Source organism: Megalops cyprinoides, chromosome 15 (assembly GCF_013368585.1).
Source record: "Megalops cyprinoides isolate fMegCyp1 chromosome 15, fMegCyp1.pri, whole genome shotgun sequence".
In the NCBI taxonomy this organism is placed as follows: domain Eukaryota; kingdom Metazoa; phylum Chordata; class Actinopteri; order Elopiformes; family Megalopidae; genus Megalops; species Megalops cyprinoides.
The window spans coordinates 20,030,520-20,048,992 of record NC_050597.1 but is presented as its reverse complement, the minus strand read 5'-3'; the positions used below and the strand labels follow the sequence as shown (position 1 = coordinate 20,048,992).

The window sequence follows — 18,473 nt, the reverse complement described above, 5'->3', positions numbered from 1 at the left end:
GTTTTAACTCTTCTCCCACAAGAGCTCTGCGTTGATGTCAACCTCCAGTGCAGTTAATTGCGGACGATTTACTGATTCGTGAGACCCACTGGCCCTGGGTCAGCCTGCGCCCCTTGCACCTGGCCCACTGAGAGCTGGGACGGGAGCCCTAAATAAACTGGTACAGCTTATTTGGCATCAGTCCCCACTGGTACTGGGCTCCTCCAAATCTCTGTGGAATGGCAGCTCGTCATATAAATACCCCCCCTGGACAGCACACAAGCCTTTCGTAGGGCACAGAGACAACATACAATTTCTCTAGTATTCCATATGGGTTGGTGTAACACGGTGTTATTCAGCAGTGATGTCATCTATGCATCAGACCAACAAACACAAAGGCTGCTCAGAATGAGGACAAGTGTTCTAGAATTGCAAAGGTTACATTGGAACATCACAAAAGCTATAGATATGCTCTAGAATTTTAGAGGTTTATGGAGGGTTACAGACTTCAAATAAAGATTTACAGGAATGATCTGGAAATCCCAAAGGTTACAGAAGAACCTTCTAAAGTAGCAGAAGGTTAGAGTTCTAGGCTGTGTACTGCGTCCCTGGAAAGGCACAAGAGATGGGCTCAGTGAGCTCCTGTACTTTGTCCTGTAATGACAAAATCGTCCATGCAAACATCGTGAATGGAATGAAAAAGCCACGCACGTATGAACATTAATTAGGTAATTGGTAAAACATCCAAGGATCCAGCCATGGGACACTGAGTGTGTGTATCTGTGTGTGTGGGTGGGAACCGGGTGACCTTCTCACCCCCCTACAAACTCCCTTGGGGCAGGAGGAGGGGGTAAATTCCAGGTACTGAATCGCACCCCTCCGCCTTGCCTCCACCCCGCTGAGGCAGAGGGAGGGGGGCAAATACCAGCTACTGAGAGGCGCGGCGCTCTGGTAACCAGGGCCGATATGAAACAACGGAGCACTCAATATTCCAGTCGCACAGCGCTGCAGACACCCAAACACACAGCGCACAGATGGAGAAATTTCACACACTCCCTGTCTCACATGCACAAAGATGGAGAGGATATCAGAGGTACTTAGGGGGAAGAGACAAAGGGAGAGGGAGGCTGATTAAGTGTATGAAGGAATGAATGACTGGGACACTTTTGGCTGATGCTGCTGAGGAGGGGGAGGGAGGGGGGGCACTGTAAAAGTCCCCAAAATCACCCCCCCACGTTGAGTTCCCCAGAAATTCTCAGACAATTCTGTCAGTTCTCCACTAACTAATTCTGGCTCGGTGATAGTGAGGGGTGTGAGTGTGCGTTGTGAGTGTGCGTGTGCGTGTGCGTGTGCTTGCGTTTCTGAGTGGTACAGTAGCTGTCTCAGCACTGACCTTTCTCTCAACTGCTAATGATTTCTGCAGCTCCTTGATTCACTCTCTCCCTCATTCCCCTGTTGCACGTTGGGCCGGCCCGTCAGCAATATTTACATTCCTCTCCCTCTCTCTGGTTTTATTGTATATGAATCAGCTGTTCAGTCCATTGAAAACTTCCCTGTCCCTCTGAAGAGAGTCCCAGAACAGTCCATAATGCTGGCCTTCCACACCTGCTTTCTGTTTGTTTAATTTTAATATTCATGTGTCAGAGTGCTTCTCCACAGGCCACCTGGGAGTGCTGTGAGTATGGTGTAAGAGCCATGTGAGAGTGGTGTAAGAGCAGGATCAGTGTAGAGTAAGACTGCTGTGAGTATAGCGTAAGAGTGGTGTAAGAGTAGTGTGAATGTGATGTGCAAAGTAAGAGATGTGTGGGGGGGTTGTGTAAATGCTGTGTAAGAGCAGTGTAAGAGTGGTGTATGAGAGGTGTGGGAGTTGTGTAAGAGTGGCGCGAGCATGGAGTAAGAGTGGTGTGAATGTGGTGCAGTGATGGAGTACAGAGTAAGAGATGTGTCAGGGCGGTGTAAGAGCAGTGTAAGTGTGGTGTAAAAATGGTCCAAGCATGGTGTAACAGTGGCGTAAGTGTGGTGTAACAGTGGCGTGAGAGTGGCATGAGAGTAGTGTGAATGTGGTGTTATGGTGACATATCGAGTAAAGGAAGTGTGAGGGCCGTGGAAACGCCCTGCAGTGTGAGGGTGGTGTAAGAGCAGTGTATTGTACAGCGCAGCACACGCAGCTCTGGACTCTGGTCCCCGACCGTAACCTCTGGAACAGAGAGGGCCCACCACAGCTTTCAAACCCGGAAACATACAGGAGTGAGGCGCTCCCATCCCTCCGAGGTGACCCGGAATGAGAGAAACAGACCACCACCGCACCCGGACGGAGAGGTGAGAGCCAGGAGAGGGGGAATAAACACCTTTCGCAGGTGTCAGCGCCCCCCCACACACACACACACAGACTTTTCAACATGGACAGAAAGTTGCTAAATTATCTGCAGGCTATAAAACACGGGACATTTTTTACAGACTCTGCAGGAGTATGGAAAGTGTCCGGCTCTCATCCCACATACACTCTTAAACGCGTACAGGATGTGAAATTCATCGCGGAGATTGATTAAAACAGATGGACATTTGGCTACATGCAGTGAGGTGGAGTACCACATCACCACAGTCCTCTGATCTCTGCCCTCTGTGGCTGATACCTGCTTAAAACGACGCGGCACTTTTAAGCATTTAGGAGCATCAACATACAGCAGAAAAGTGGGGCGGCAGACTGAAGCGCCACAGTTAAAAAAACAAACCACAAAAACAACCGCGATGCACAAGCGGACAAAAAGCATAAAAAAACATTCAGCCCATTAAACAGAATTCTCTTCCAGAAAGTAACAGAGCTGAAATTGCCATCATTTGCTACACACTCCAAGCCGTACGCATCCGCCCCGCCATCAATATAAACCTTTTGTTTAAAGAATAACAGCCCTGCCAAGTGCTGCTGGTGCCACCGTCAGGAACGCTGAATGCTTTCACAGTGAGCTTGCGGCAAAAAATGCAGATTTTCAAGAGCAGAACAGTTACAAATAGGACAAATTTACCTAGACAACATATAGCCATTTCTTCTATATATTCTATATTTTTTCTAAACATAATATATTCAATTCATTTCATATGAAAATTATATTTCTGTACTTGTAATGTACAGAATGTACAAGCATCAAAAATCATGAACAGATAATTGTTTCAGTTGTATTTTTAAATATTAAAGGGAGATTCACTTGCTGTAATTTTCTGGTAGTTTTGGGGTGTTTTGCTTCTTCAGGATTTTTGGAGTTTTTCTGTTTGAGAAGGGTTTTAGGAACTGCTTTAGGAATATTTAGAAAATTTCTGGAAACTTTCCATCATCTATAGTTCTTTGCCATTTTAGCAAATTATGCCATTTCAGCAGCTGGCATTTTAAATTTCATAAGTAAAGCCATATGAAACATGAAATTTTACTAGTGAAACCACGTCAAACACAACAGTGTCCATCCCTGCTCAGCACTGAATCAGATGATGTGGAGTAGGGGAAAACAACATCTCTGGCTATTACTAGAGCTGCCATGTCAGAGAGAAAGAGAGAGAGAGAGAGAGAGAGAAAGAGAGAGGGGGGGGGGGCTTTCCTACAAAAGAGATGTTTCTGTTCCTCATGGTTGGCCACTCATTTTACCAATCTTCCTGACAATTACAATACCCACACATGTATACCTTTATTTTTGTCAAGTTGGTGCAGGAAAGCAATGAACAAATGAACATACCCACACCTTTTTTTAGATATCATGTATGCTCCTCCACAGTGCAATACAGTGGCAGCTCTTTCAGCATTAGTGCATCCATGAAGGACAGTGCTGGTTCAGGGGCCTGGCGATTGTGTGGCTGGTGCGTGTCATTGGTGGGTTAGAGCTTGGACTGTGTCCAGCACTGACGGCCCATGGAGAGGTATCTGCACTAGGGCACTGTGTTAATTAGGTGCGCGGATAGCAGAGTGACACCAGGGCATTGAAGTAATTCACAAGGGAGCGTGGAAAATGTGCCCCAAGCAGGCCTTCACTGGGCGTGAGTATGTGTGTGTGTGTGTGTGTGTGCACGCGGGAGAGGCATGTCTACCTTGTAGCGCATCTTGGGACAGGAGTGAATGTAGAAGCCCAGGTAGTAGTAGCAGAGTTTGGGAGACTGTTTCTGTAACTGCCGCGTGAAGGCAATCTCCCTGGAGAGAGGGGGGGGGGGGGGAGAGAACACACAGAGGAAATTACATCACCCCACTGCGCACGAACACAGAGGCTGCTATCGGGCCCTAAAAAGAACATATACAATAGTGACTGCGTCTGACCACAGACACTGATAAAAACCACGAAACGAAGACCAGAACAAAGTTCAGTATAAGTGTGCATAGCCTGCCCATTGAGAGCAACCACCACAGGCAGAGCTGGCAGAAGCTGTGCACAGAAAGAGAGGCTGAGACAGGCAGAGCTGGAAAAGCTGGGCACAGAGAGAGGCTGGCATTGGCACAACCAACAACCCACTGAGCCGGAATAGGTGGTGTTTCTCCATTACATTCATGTAAGGCACACCATTTCCCTCAAATCAAGCTTTGCAGATGTAACCAACAGTAGTAAGAGGATGCCTGTTCTCCTTGGGGAGCGAGGCTATGCAGCACTTGCAGCTAAATAACCCGACAGACAAAGCCAGCAGTGATACACACCCCCGACAAACCAAATAACTCCACAACAGACAAAAAGGGGAACAGAAATGTAACTCTAGTCCTGATTCTTATGATGCTGCCTACAAAGACTTAATCCCGTAATTTATTTGATGTTGTTTGTTTTGAACATTGGTTTTTGCTTGACATTTTAAAAGTTTGTGAGTTTTGGTAGCACACATAGTAATGCAAATTGTGCAGGTAAGACAATGTGAAAATGAATTTGAGAAAGAGCGTGAGAGGGAAGGGGGTGGAGAATTAAACAAAGTGGCCAAACCCCTTCTCAGCCCCAGTCCCTTTGTTCTTTCCATTTTTCACTTAATTGCCGTGTCTTTTGTTGACTTTTCTCCACAGCCGAATTTTCCTTCGCATTTTCACGTTCTTTCCCCCATTGGTTTCTTTTTTAGCTCTCCTCTCATTTGCATCCAGAGGGTTTCCTTTTCCCTCAGCTTTCAGACACAAAAAAACAAAACCGGCCGCACCGCGAGGGGAAGAAGAAAAAGGAGGAAAGAGAAAGAGAAGGAAACGACAAGAGCAGAAAAGACAGGGATGAAAAATGGAACAGAGGAAAGAGGATGGAACAGAGAGGAATAAAGGAGAGGAGAGAGAGAGGGAGAGGGAGGAGAGGAGGAGCAGCCGCTGAGTGCTGATCTGGGGTCATATGGTCTTGCCAGGTTCCTGGGTTCCCATCCCCTGGTGACAAAGCCCAGGCCGGGTATGAATGAACAGGGATCAGGAGAGGTGAGGGGCCCATTCACAAAACCCCTGCGCCCCTTCTTCTCCCCCCCCATCCCCTCACTGTCCCCCCCCCACCACCACCAGCAGCTCCAGGGCTTATTATCCCCGCTTCAGCGATCTGACACTCCAATGCAGGCCAATTACCCCCTCATCCACCCTGCAGTGCTCTGCTTAATATTTATGTGTGCAACCCCCTCCGCCATGACCGCAACCATCGCCAGGCCCCTCTCTGTCTCACACACACATGCTTGCATGTACATTCTCTTCTCTCTCTCTCACACACGTGCACTTTAATCACACATACAAGCGCACACACTCATTATGTCCCACACCTGACAACAGCTGCTCTTAGGACAAGAGAGTTGCAGTGACCCCCCCCCCCCCCCCCCCCCCCCCCCCCCCCCCCGTCCAACTAGCCCAGAGAGAGAATGAAAGAACTTTGCTTCCTGCTTCATTCAGATGGAAATCCAGCCACCAAAAAAGAGGACTCAGGCTAGCACTGCCAACAGCACCCCCTACTGTCAATGTACTGTATTGCACTTACAGGCATAATCATTCTCCCCTCACACCATACAGCAAACACACAGAACCCAGCATACTGATGAAAGAGGGAGCTCTCTGCTTATTTCTGAATGAGAACCCACATTAGCGGTCTCCCCGACCGGGTCATCGTGACCTGTCCCTGTGTCCCGCTCTGTTTCAACCTCCCCTCCGCTGTTGTGTCACTGTGACAGAGCATGCATCAGCACTGAGAGCAGACCGCGCTGCCTGGCCTTTTGTACACTCTGCACATATGCGGGTATGGTGGGGGGAACGGGGGGGGTGGCATCGGGCCGTGGGAGTTCAGAAACAGCATAAATCACAATTCTTACACGCAGAACTCTGACACCATCAAAGAGTCAGGATTTGCAGTCTCAAAACAATCACTGACTATTTCCCCTCCACTCCCAGCTTTTAACAGGGCCCTAAATATCTGCCTTGTGAACACAGTGAGATTTGTTGCTCTTGGAGTCAGACTCTTAAAATAATAATATAAAAATGTGTGGTTCTGATGACGGGGGAGTCCATAGGAACAGCTCTCTATTTACTCAGACTGTACTCATCACACACACACTCACACACACACACACACACACACACACCTTCTTAAAGACCCACATACACTTGCATAGCCACACATCCTTCTCTACACACGTCTCTCACAATATCTACTGAATAATCCACCAATCACAGCTCAGAGACTCAGCTGCCTCAGCAAATTACATGGTATAAATGATGCATTTATTGGCAAAAATATCAAATCGGAACACCTGAAACACCATGAAGTAACTGCCAGCACTGAAAACATACAACAACAGAAAGAACAGAACCGTTTCAAAAGACTGAACAAGGAGTCATGCTTGCTATAGGTTAAGGAGCATATCAAAGGCAGGAATGACAAGCAGAAACAGTTGACACTGCAGCCCCCACCCAGGCTGACCCGGAATGTTGACACTACCCTGAGCCTGGGGTGAATGCCACTGATGGCATGGCAAAGCTAAGGAGGTTTTAAGACAGAAGAACAGTAGAAGGTTTTGAAGAGAAGTATGGGAGAGAAAGGACAGTGAAACAGGGCAGACAGAGGGACGGAGCGAGACAGAGTGGAGGGAGGGATGAAGAGACAGAAAGGAGGGAGCGACAGAGAGATACACAATGGAGGGAGGGACAGAGAGATAGAGTGGAGGTAGGGATGCACTCACCTGAGAGCAGAGTAGGAGCCCAGGGACAGGCTGGCGAAGTCGGGATGGTAGTACAGGTACACCGAGGATACACAGGTAGGCAAGATGTCAATCACTCCCACGGCAACGATGCGCCCATCCAGCCAATACTGCTGATGGAAGGAGCCGTAACCTGAGTCTGGCCCGTCCGGGGCCGTCTCCGCCTGCGAGGGATGGAAAAACGACAGCTGAGCCCTCTGCTGTCCTCCCCTGGGGTGATACCTTTCCCCCGTGTGTTTTCTGCATGGTGCACAAGGTTTAATTCCAGATTAGGATTGGACAACTGAACCTCAAAACACACCATTACACAATAAAGCTGACATGTGGACGGAAGAACAAGCTGTGCATGTGGGGCGCACCATACCTGAGCCATGCAAGCCGTGTGTGTGTGTGTGTGTGTGTGTGTGTGTGTGTGTGTGTGTGTGTGTGTGTGTGTGGGTGTGTGTGTGTGTGTGTGTGTGTGTGTGTGTGTGTGTGGGGTGGGGGGTACTGCATACTGGAGGACAGAGGTCATATCCATTGATTAGGTCAGAGTATAGTATGAGCCGAGGGTGTAAGAATGAGGTTTGCTCATTTGATGTTGCAGAAGAGGAGCATGTTTAGCACAGAGGTGGATGTAAACTGGTGTGAATGAGTAACGTGTCCAGCGAGAGCCACACAGCCCTCCCCACACGGGCGCCTGCAATAACAGCGCTTTTTTTCCCCCCTTCTGTAAGCGAAACCGCTCTCACTTCGATGTGTCTTTGAGCTCGACGCACGTGGGACGTCCCGAGCCCTGACTGGGGTGTACAGTAGCCCCGTGCAGAGCCTGCTAATGGGTCCCAAATGTTGAGCGTGATCAGGAGGGGCCCCCCGCGCCCTCCCTGCCGACACTCAGGAGAGCAGCTTTTTAATAAAACTCTCTGCATGGTCCGAGTGAATCCCCGCACAGCCCCACGGCTTTCACTGGTGCCAATACAGGATTTGTGTGTGTGTGTGTGTGTGTGTGTGTGTGTGTGTATGCTCCTTAAGAATGTGTGAGTGGATCCAGTTTGAATATTTGCTGAGGCTTGTGGTTCTAAAGATCTGTACATTTTTAGTATCCTAAGGGGAGGAAACTGTCAACCTTACTTCAAACATGGACTGCAAACAGAGTTACCAGAAAAAAGAGAGAGAGGGAGAGACAGAAAAAGGGACAGGGAGAGAGGGACAGGGAGAGGGAAGGAGAGAAACTAAGAGAGAAGGAGAGAGCAGGAAAGAGGGAGAGTCGGAGAACGAGGAAGAGAAATGAGAGAAGGGAAATAGGGAGGGAAAGAAAGTGAGAGAGGGGACGAGGGAAAGAAAGAAAGTGAGAGGGAGAGATACAAAGCGAGAGAGAGTGCGAGCGGGAGGAAACAGGATCCGTCTCTTCTGGCCTCTTCATCTGGGCCCGGTTACCCCGCTGCGGCCGCAGCTTGTTATCACAACACTGGGGGAATATTTCAGTAATCCGGGGTGTGAAAGTGAGAACTCTGCTCCCTGCAACTGGCAGCCACCTTGTCTAAATTAAAACCCCAGCAAACGAAAAAAAAAAAAAAAAAACCCCACCAGGCGGTCCAGAGGACGGGAGCCCAGTTCCCGCTCTCCCAAAAAAAAAATAAATTAAGATAAATAAAACGGCTGCATCGACTCCTGACCTTCGAGCCTCCTGTCTGCGCCACGCAGGCTAACCGCGCACATTAAAGCGGAATTCCTACGCTGCCTTTAGGCTGCCAGGGTTTCAACCGCTTCCTCCTTCTCCTGCTATACATCACTTCAAGGAGAATGCTCAGAGGAGGGTGGCGCGCTTCAGACCTGAGTGAGTGAGTGAACGGAGAAAAGCATGCAGTACAACATCATTAGTGAAGATGTACGACTTGACTGAACCACAGTGACTTTTCGTCACAGTGCCTGTATATACTTCAGGAGACTTTCCTTCATAAAAAATATGCAGACATGCACAGGCGCATATATATATACACACATACAGAGTACAGTGGAGGAGTTCGTACGAATGCACAGGTGGGCGAGCGTGGACGTGTGTCCGCTCATGTGAGGGAGCAAGTGAAAACAGCACTTGTGTGTGAATTATTTCACGTGAAAGACTGTGTATGAGGGTGTGTGTTTGCGTGTGTGTGTGTGGTTGTGTGTGTGTGTGTGTGTGTGTGTGCGTGCGCGCAGGTGACTCTGGGAATGCTTAACAGAGGCAGGAAACCCTTGAGATGTACCTCTTCATTTCTCTGACACTCTTTCTCTGCCTTCCATCCCTGTCTAAAGTCTTCCTTTTCTCTCTCTGTCCTGCCTACTGTCTGCACTGTGAAGTGCTGCAGTGAGTGGGGGCAGAGAGGTCACAGAGAGTGGGAAGGGGGGCGTTAAGGGTGGGAGCTGAGACCGTTTATTCTGTCAAATTCCTACTATGGGAGCTCATTACATCCCGCATCTCAGAGTACAACAAAGAAAGATCAACACACATGGTACGATTTACCCATGGGTGAGACGTTTTACACACACGCACGCACAGGCAGAGACACACATAGGCTCCTCCCTTTGACTACTCCTTCATAAACTTCGCTTCATACACTTCACAATGTGAGGGACAGGTCAGCCTGCCTATGCACTCTACCATTCATCACTCTCTCATAGTGTGGTTCAGGCCATGTAATAATCACATGCATACAAGCAAAAAATATGTACGCACAAAGACACACACGCACGCACGCATGCACGCACGCACACACACACACACACACACACATGCGCGCGCGCAAACACATAAGCGCGCGCGCGCACACACACACACACACACGCACACACATGCACACACACACGCCTACAGACAGGCACACCCACAATGCTGGCATTTCTGCTGAAACCAAGACACCGCTGCTACTCACGGTGACTCCCCTACCCTCTCCAGTCTTTTCCTCCCTCTTCTCCTTTCTGTACCTACCTCGTTCCCTCACTCTCCTCTCCTCTCTCACCCCTTTCGTTCCCTCTCTCTCTCCCTCTCTCTCCCTCTGAGCGCAGTGTTCAGTTTCACTGGCATGAGGATCTGTCCACCATATTCCAGAGGCATGCAGGGAATTAATTTCAAACAGATGCAAATGAAAGGAGAGAGAGGGAGGGGGGCGAGAGGGACAGAGGTGGAAAGAGATCGGGGTGGGGGGCCTCGGGCACGGGCCGTCCCTCGCAGGGAGGGGTGCCACGCGGGCCCAACCTCTGCCGCGCTCTCACGAACGCACGTGCACGCGCACACACAGACCTACGGCCGCCGCGTGCTTAAAACGCTCAGTAACACCTCATTAACCCCGACGTGGAAACAACAGCTAATTACTCCATCTGTCTTCGGCATAAATCGACGGCGTCACGTGCCATGCTCCGGCCAACTAGGAGCTGGATACCTCAACGCTGCTCAAGAACCGTTAGAGAGCCCTGCGAGGAACCGTGATAGAGGCCTTACTCGACCGAGTAAGGGGCCGAGCACCAGGACTGTGCAGGCGTGTTAGACCGTGCAGTGCAGCGCGGTCCTGCTCCTCCTGCTGACTCAGAGCTGTGACGTCACCCGCAGCTTCCAGAGGGGGGGCGCAGGGGGGGGGGGGGTGCAGGCGAGGCCTGGGGTCCATAAAAGATTGACTACTAATTACACAACAGCCCTGTTAACAAGCCTTTGGCCTGCAGACAGACACTTCAAGGAGCAGTAAAAAATGTGAAAAACAAGGAGCGAACCCAAAACAACACACAGGCCTGCTCCTGGACGGGGGCTGCAGGAGGAGCGCAGCCTCAACCTTTACTTTAGACTGAGACACAGAGAGTGTGCTCTGCAACGGCGAGCGTCTCATCTCAGCTCTTCAACACATACACACACACATACACAAACACCTGCATGCATGTAAACACACACAGCATGATCAATAACACATTTTTCACAATCTGAACTCATCTTAGGACCCTACACTGTCCTCCTCCACGCACGGACATAAGCGCAAGCACACACACTCAGGCAGGCACAGGTGCGGCAAGAGTGCAGAGAGACACACGGACAGTGGCATGTCCTCACACAGAGGCCGGTCCCCTCTGGCGGGACGGCACACGGAGGCCGGTCCCCTCTGGCGGGACGGCACACGGAGGCCGGTCCCCTCTGCTGTGCGGATCCTACCACCATTTACCAGAAGTGAAGGCTTGACCTGTTCCAAACTGCTGGGTCATAAACACGCATGCATGCACACACGCGCACACACACGGAAAGCCACTCAGGAGCAGATGCTAATTATTTTCCACTGCTTTAAGCACAAAGGCCCTTCGGCTGGAAGAAGATAAGCACAAACACAAACATACAAAACGACTTCAAGAGATCTGCTCCTGCTGGTGCCTGTGTGTGTGTGTGTGTGTGTGTGTGTGTCTGTCTGTTGTGTGCATATGTGTATAATATCGCACTTTAATTGAACACAGATGGAGGCAATCACAGCAATGGGCAGAGTCACCCCAAAGTCCTCAGAAACCGAGAGGAGGATTAGAAAGCAGTGGACCAGGACCTACAGTGTGACTGAGTACGTGTGCTTCTGTACTCTTCTGCAAATGCTCACTGTAGTATGTGTGTGTGTGTGTGTGTGTGTGTGTGTGCGTGCGAGCATGTGTGTGCCTGCATGCATCTGAAGTGCATACTTCCATTGCATAATGGAAAAGGAGTGATGGGGTACAAAGGTGGAACTGCAGGCGGTCATGGTCTGTGTGTGTGTGTGTGTGTGTGTGTGTGTGTGTGTGTACATTCGCACACGTTTGCATGTGTGTGCATGTGTGTCCAGTCTTGATGAGGTGATAAAAGCCGTTTTCCTATAAACGCTAACGATCTTCATTAGAGCCAGGGTGTTTAAGCCCTCAGGGGCAGCCAGGGGACCCCGAGCGTGCCTGTCGCCCCGGCCCCCTCCCCACATACGCACCTAATTGTGGGTGTAATTGCTGTGACCTGGTAACTTCATTACAGGCCCTGGCTGCCCCAAACGCTCACTCGCTCGCACGCTCTCTCCCGCTCGCTCCAGAAACAACCAATCTTCACCCCCCTGAACTTCCTGCTGCTGCTGATCATGGCTAATAAGACTCTACTTCATTTATTCAGCGTCTTCATGGACCACAGTGGAAACTCTCCACGCTTCAGTCTTGGATTCTTCCACAGCAAACACACAGCGTATCCATATCTCTACCCATCAGCCCACAGGTATTCACATATGACATTTATTTGACAAATGAGACTTACACTGAGACATGCTGTGGAACAGCGCTGAAACTTACCTCCAGAGGAGAATCACAGAGAAACCTTCGGAACTGCAACAAAAAGAGGAAGAGAGGGAAGTTAGCATGAGGAACACGGCCAAACACGCGACCATCAACACTACATCATCCAGCTGTCTTTACCTTAGAACTCCCGATATGTTTAATCCCAATCACAAAATAAAAACCGAGGTCCGGGGCAGGACGATCAAACTGAGATTACACCCAGGATTTCTGCATGAGAAAGCAGCCTCAGGGGACCGTAAAAAGGCCCCATGGGTTTTCTATGAGAGTATAATTCCTGGGGAATGTGTTTGGTTGGAAGTGCCAGGCAATTATAAACCAGACTTGTTAGGGTCACTGATGTTGTATGTGCTTGGCACATCCAGCTAAACACTTCTCCAGACTTTTTCCAGAAAACTTCCAACTAATTTTCCAATTTCAAATGCATGTTAAATGGTGATTGTAAACTAATGGAGAGTGCTCGCGCGCACACACCACACACACGAACACACACCCACGTACACGCTCACATTCCCACGTATACGCACACACACACACACACAAATGCACAGGTTGGTTTTCCCAGAAGTGTTCTGTGCCATGGTGTCGTTTATAATGAGCTCTGTTTTTATTATGTCTGCCTCCACATCAGAGTTTCACCTTTAGCAAAGCATCCATTCTACACCCATCTTCCTGTGAAGCTTTTCGCTGTCAGACTCTAAAATCAGCAGAAAAACCCTGCTGCTCCACACAAGGCAGGGGGCACATGGAGGAGATTTCATTGTTTTAGTTTTTTTTTTTTACTCATGAAGCATCAGCAACAATCGCTCTGAACAACAACTGGAGAGCCTCTGCCTTTATTTGCCTCTGATTCGGTCATGCAAAGAGAGCGCGTGTGGATTTCCCAGCTGGCACGCCGCTGCAACGTTCCAGACGCGTTGTGAGAACGTTCGCTGCGTAACAGAGTGACAGCGCAGAAGCCAGCACTAGGAGTGCAGGTGCACTGTTTGACACACTGCAGAAGGGAACAGGGGGGGAACGGTGTCCATTAGAGCGTTTCGTGTGGAGGCTTAAGACCCCTCATCCTCACCTACTTTACTCTCCATTTCCTGTCTGCCATTGCAGATCAGGTCTATTTACTCACATTAAACCTCGAATACTTGTGGATAAATGTAGCATGCTTCCATGTTTACATAAAAAACTGGAGGGTAATGAGAAACAGCGGATCTGGACTGGACAGGAGATGCACACTAGCTCGTTTGCACATGCATACAGGCACAAAGGCATAAGCGTGCCCTCACGCACAGAGGCACAACCACTGGCATAGGTAGATATGCATATGTGTGCACACGGGCGAAGGCTGCCAGCAGTTCCAGAGATAGCTATACTTTCACAACCGCATATAACATTTCGACATTCTCATCCATTTCTGAGAAGGCCCTATAAGTTCAGACCCCCAGCGCAAGGCTCGGCTCTCTCTCCCAGGGGGAACAATATAAAAGAACGAAATAAAAACAATAAAAACACAGGAGACACCGACTCCAGACAGACCGCAAAAACACGCAGGAGAATGGGGGAGGGGGGTCGGGGTGGAGGGGAGGAGGAGGGGCGGTAGGAGGATATAAAATAACGTAATTCCATAAAACAGGAAGCATTTATGTCTGCTGTTCAGTAAAGGGTTATTACCTAAAGGTTGCGGTCATTAGCGGGTCTCTCTCCCCAGCCTTTATTCCATAAACAAACGCAGGAGGAATTGGTTCCAGCCTGGCTGCGGAACAGCGGCTTCCTGGCCACCTTTCCGCCCCGGTCCCCCGTTTTGGCTCTTTCTACGCCGGTCACGGGAGGGAGGGCCGGGGGCGAGCGAGGGGTTAGGGCCACTGCGAGGAGAGCAGGGGCGGCCACGTGGCTGATATGGGGGGGGGGGGGGGGGGGGGGGAGATGGGTTCGATACCTTGGCGTGACACCGTTTTTGTACCCTCTGGCAGGGATCAACACCTCAGCCGCTGCAGGTGGGCTGCCCCCAAATCCTGCTCCACAGCACGAGTAAGGGGAACCACAAAGGTACTGCAAACCAGCAGTAAAAAGCAGGGATACTGTCCAAATGATTTTCCCCTCCCTGTCTCTCCGCTCGCTCCAGTCCTGCTTCTCTCCCTGGCCCCTATCTCTGCAAGGTCTTCCAGGCGCCAGTGGGCTTGGAGTGTGTCATTACTCCCCTCGTCACGGCGCCCCACGGGGGGCTGAGGGGGAACTGCAGAGGGCGGGGGGGGTTGTATTATTGGCCGCAGCCTCCTCCCGTGGGTGGGGGAAGCGGGCCAGCTTTCTCGCCGCTGCCCTCTACAGGAGGGAGCCGCGGCGCGCACCTCATCAGGACGGGACCCAGCCCGCGCACCGGATTAGAGCGCTGAGGAGGACGGACGCCTGGTCTCCGCGCAGAGCGCATTGCACTCCATAAAACTGACAAGGAGAAGGAAAACACGGCGCTGCCAAGGACGAGAAACAGCGGAACAGCCTGGCTCGGAGCGGCACATCGGCGCGCATTACATCACAAGAATAACCTGACCTCTGTAATGGTCAAGCGGCACTCCGTCATCGTTTACATTGGCCTGCGTTCTCTGGGAGAGGGGAAAGCCTGCATGTGTGCTGTGAAAAGCAGACAGCGTGGCATCTGCACAGTGAACCAAGTGTGTGCCTGTGTGTGTGTGTGTGTGTGTGTGAACGTGATTGCATGCATGTTTGCACTGTGTGATGCCGTCTCTGAGTGCACTGCAGCGAGAACTCTGGCTGTGCATGTAGTGTGTGTGTGTGTTCTGAATGTTTATGCATTACAACATCTGCATCTGGGTGTGAGAGCGAACACGTGTCACTCACACCCCTCTCCCTGCCAGCCTGTCAGAGTCCATCCGTTGATCGATGACACTAATTGTCTGTGCTCCGCTCAGGAGCGGACCTCTGTGGTTGGCAGGGGCGAGCGACGCACCGTCGCATGTAATTTCGGCAGAATAACCGACTGTGAAAAGGAACCGGCGCGCCCCGAGTCAGAATCAATAAACTCCGACTGCGAGGCTAGCAGACCTCTCCTGTGTTATATGAGTGTGAAGCCTGACGCGCGGAGAATAACACACACAAATACACACACTAACACTCACGTCAGTACACCTGCTCAGACACACCCACTCACACAAGCAGAAGCGCACACATACTCTCACAAGCACACACATGCTTACATTAGCACAAACTCACTGAAGCACACAAACTCATATCAGCACAAATACGCTTAAGCACATACACTCACATATACACAAATACACTTAACCACACAAACTGATGTTAGCACAAACACACTTAAGCACACACACTCACATAAGCACAAACACACTTAAGCACACACACTCACACAAGCACAAACACATACATATACACAAGGCCAACACAAGCACAAGGCTCAGGCTCTGTTTTTAATAACATAAAAAAAAAAAAAAGTTGCGAACAAAATCCCCGCAGCGCTAAATACTACAACAACAACACGTTACTTTTCCAAACTTCATCAAGCGGGAGTCTGGAGAGAATTAGTCAGACGGCAGCAAACATGACGGCCGCGAATCTCCCTTCCAAGACCCGAAACGCCGCGCTGAATCGCTGCCTGGGCGACACTGTCGGCACCCACGCCCTGCAGGCCTCGCTCGCGCCAGGACACCCACCCGCGCGCGCGGACGGTCGCGGTCGCCCGAGCGGACCGCGCCGGCGGCTGCTGCACTTTCACACACACTCTGGCCCGAGCGCGCAGGGTCAACGCCCTCGCCTGCTTTACTACGGGGGCCTGGCAATGTTTCATCAGGAGGTGATTTACAGTGCAGAGTCAGCAGTAAAGCGGGGGCGTAAATCTTTCATTTTTTGCAACATTATTCAAGGAATAGGAAAGAACAAAAACTGGGACAGCGTGCTCAGGCTGTCTGTAAACAGCCTACTGATCGGCTACAGGGGCGCAGTCGGGAACGGCTGCGTGACAACAGTTATTTGTTAAAATGACGATCTTACAAGTTGAGCAATTGAGGGTCAGTGCCTGGTTACAGCATCCCAGCTGGGGACCGGGGACCCACAACCTTATGAGGATGTGTGTGTCAGTGTGTCAGTTTCTGATTGAATATGTGCTTTTGTTTGTGTGTGTGTGTGTGTGTGTGTGTGTGTGTGTGTGTGTGTGTGTGCGCGCGCACGCGCGCGCGCATGCGAGCATGGGTGTGTACATATAATGCCAGTTTGCATCAGTGGGTGGAGGACAGCAGGTCAAGGGCAAGGTTAAAGGTCAAACCCACACTAGAGGCTGGGTTTGGACCTGGCACAGAGCTCTCTGCAAGCCTCTCATCAGGGAGAATGCTGGGTAATCTGTTCCAGCGGGTGAAGCAGCACTGCACTTCCCTGCAAACACTCAGCTCATTCACTGCGTCTCCTGGAGTCTGGCAACACTGAGCCAGTCCAGTCATCCCCTGTGTGAACACATACACTTCAGAGCACTGTGTTAAAGATACACACACACACACTTCAGAGCACTGTGTTAAAGACACACATACACACACACAATGGTGTGTTAGATACACACACTTCACTGTGTTAAAAATATTCACACCTTAACACAGAACACTGACTTTCTTGAACACACATGTACTAATCATCATTTTGTGTGATTCGCACATCTGTGCGATTAGGGAATTGAGCAGTCGTCTCAGTCATACACACACACACACACGCACACGCGCGCACACACACACACACACACAGACACAATCACACACAAACCCTGATGAAAGCTAATGGCTGCTAAGCTTTCTGCCCCTCATTAGCAGTCTCATTCAATCAGAGCCTGTTGGCCTCGTCATCCTTCAACACAGCTCCTGCCACATTCCTTGTCCCAAAAGAAGGGCATTAGTACCTCTCCACTTTCTCCTTCTCTTTCTTCTCTCCTGTCTGAAGCACATTTCTACAGGCTACATGATCCTGCCATTCGAAAGAGTAAATACAATTTTAACAAGATTTGTTTTGTTGCAAATCGAAGCCACATGTGCAGGAACTCTCAGTCACGGCTCGGTACAAAGCATAAGAGTGTGTCTGTGTGTGTGTGTCTGTGTGTATGGGTGTGTGTGTGTGTGTGTTTGAGTGTGTGAGAGAGAGAGAAGGAAAGGGACAGAATGAGAAATCATAAGTGTTGATTCATTCATATAGCTAGGCACACATTTCACAAGCACCCATGCACACACACACACACATGCACACACAAACACATAAACACACACAAGAACTAACACACACGTACGCAAGAACACACACACACACACACACACACACACACACACACACAGAGCCATGCAGATGTGTACACAGAGCTCCTGCCTACAGACCCTGGCTTGGAAAACAGGCTGGCTGCAACGTAGAAAGACTTTGTCCCTAGGTTATAACTAAATGAATTAATAAATACCTTAATGAATAAAATGACCCAACTTCCTAACCTACACTGCCCTGGCAGGTCACCAGACCATAACAAGCCATCACCGTCAGTTTTCATGATGCAGTCTCTGTTTAATTTGGATGCAGAGGGGGCACGGGTGTTGGTGGGGCGGGGCGCTGTGCCAGGAAACAGGGCAGGCTCATAAAGAGAACTCGGAGGGGCGAGATGAGAGTGAGGGATTGTGGGACTGGAAGAGGGGCGGAGTGAGAAGGCAGGGGGGCGGAGTAAGAGCATGAGAAGGGGGTGGGGTGAGAGCAGTAGATGGGCGGGGCTAGAACAGAGGAGAACTAGGGTGAGAGAGGCACAGAGTCAAGCAGCGACATGCTTACTATGGCCATAGGAAGCTGGGCTCGGCAAACTCTGCTACTGCCGAGCTCCAGAGTAACAGGGGTGGAGGTGGGGGGGGTCAGGAACAGTCAGTAATAACGGCCCAGGTACAGACAGCATAAACGTACAACTATAAATAGTGGTTTATTATGGCATCAGGAAAGAATCTGGCACTGCGACTGCCGACTGTGACGGTTTTATTATTTATTAATTCCCTCATTTTACGACCAGGAGAATTTATTAATTT

General features: G+C 50.1%; 1 protein-coding gene across 2 annotated transcripts in view; it reads right to left on the bottom strand.

The window, feature by feature from the left end:
* Positions 1-18,473, bottom strand: part of LOC118789957 (arginyl-tRNA--protein transferase 1) — a 64,311-nt gene that overhangs the window by 21,083 nt on the left and 24,755 nt on the right. For both annotated transcript variants that reach the window (XM_036546726.1, XM_036546725.1), the window contains exons 8-10: positions 12,421-12,453; positions 7,120-7,301; positions 4,051-4,150 (exon numbers count right to left, since the gene is read on the bottom strand). In XM_036546726.1, the coding sequence (XP_036402619.1) occupies positions 4,051-4,150; positions 7,120-7,301; positions 12,421-12,453 (315 nt within the window). The remainder of the gene's footprint in view (positions 1-4,050; positions 4,151-7,119; positions 7,302-12,420; positions 12,454-18,473) is intronic.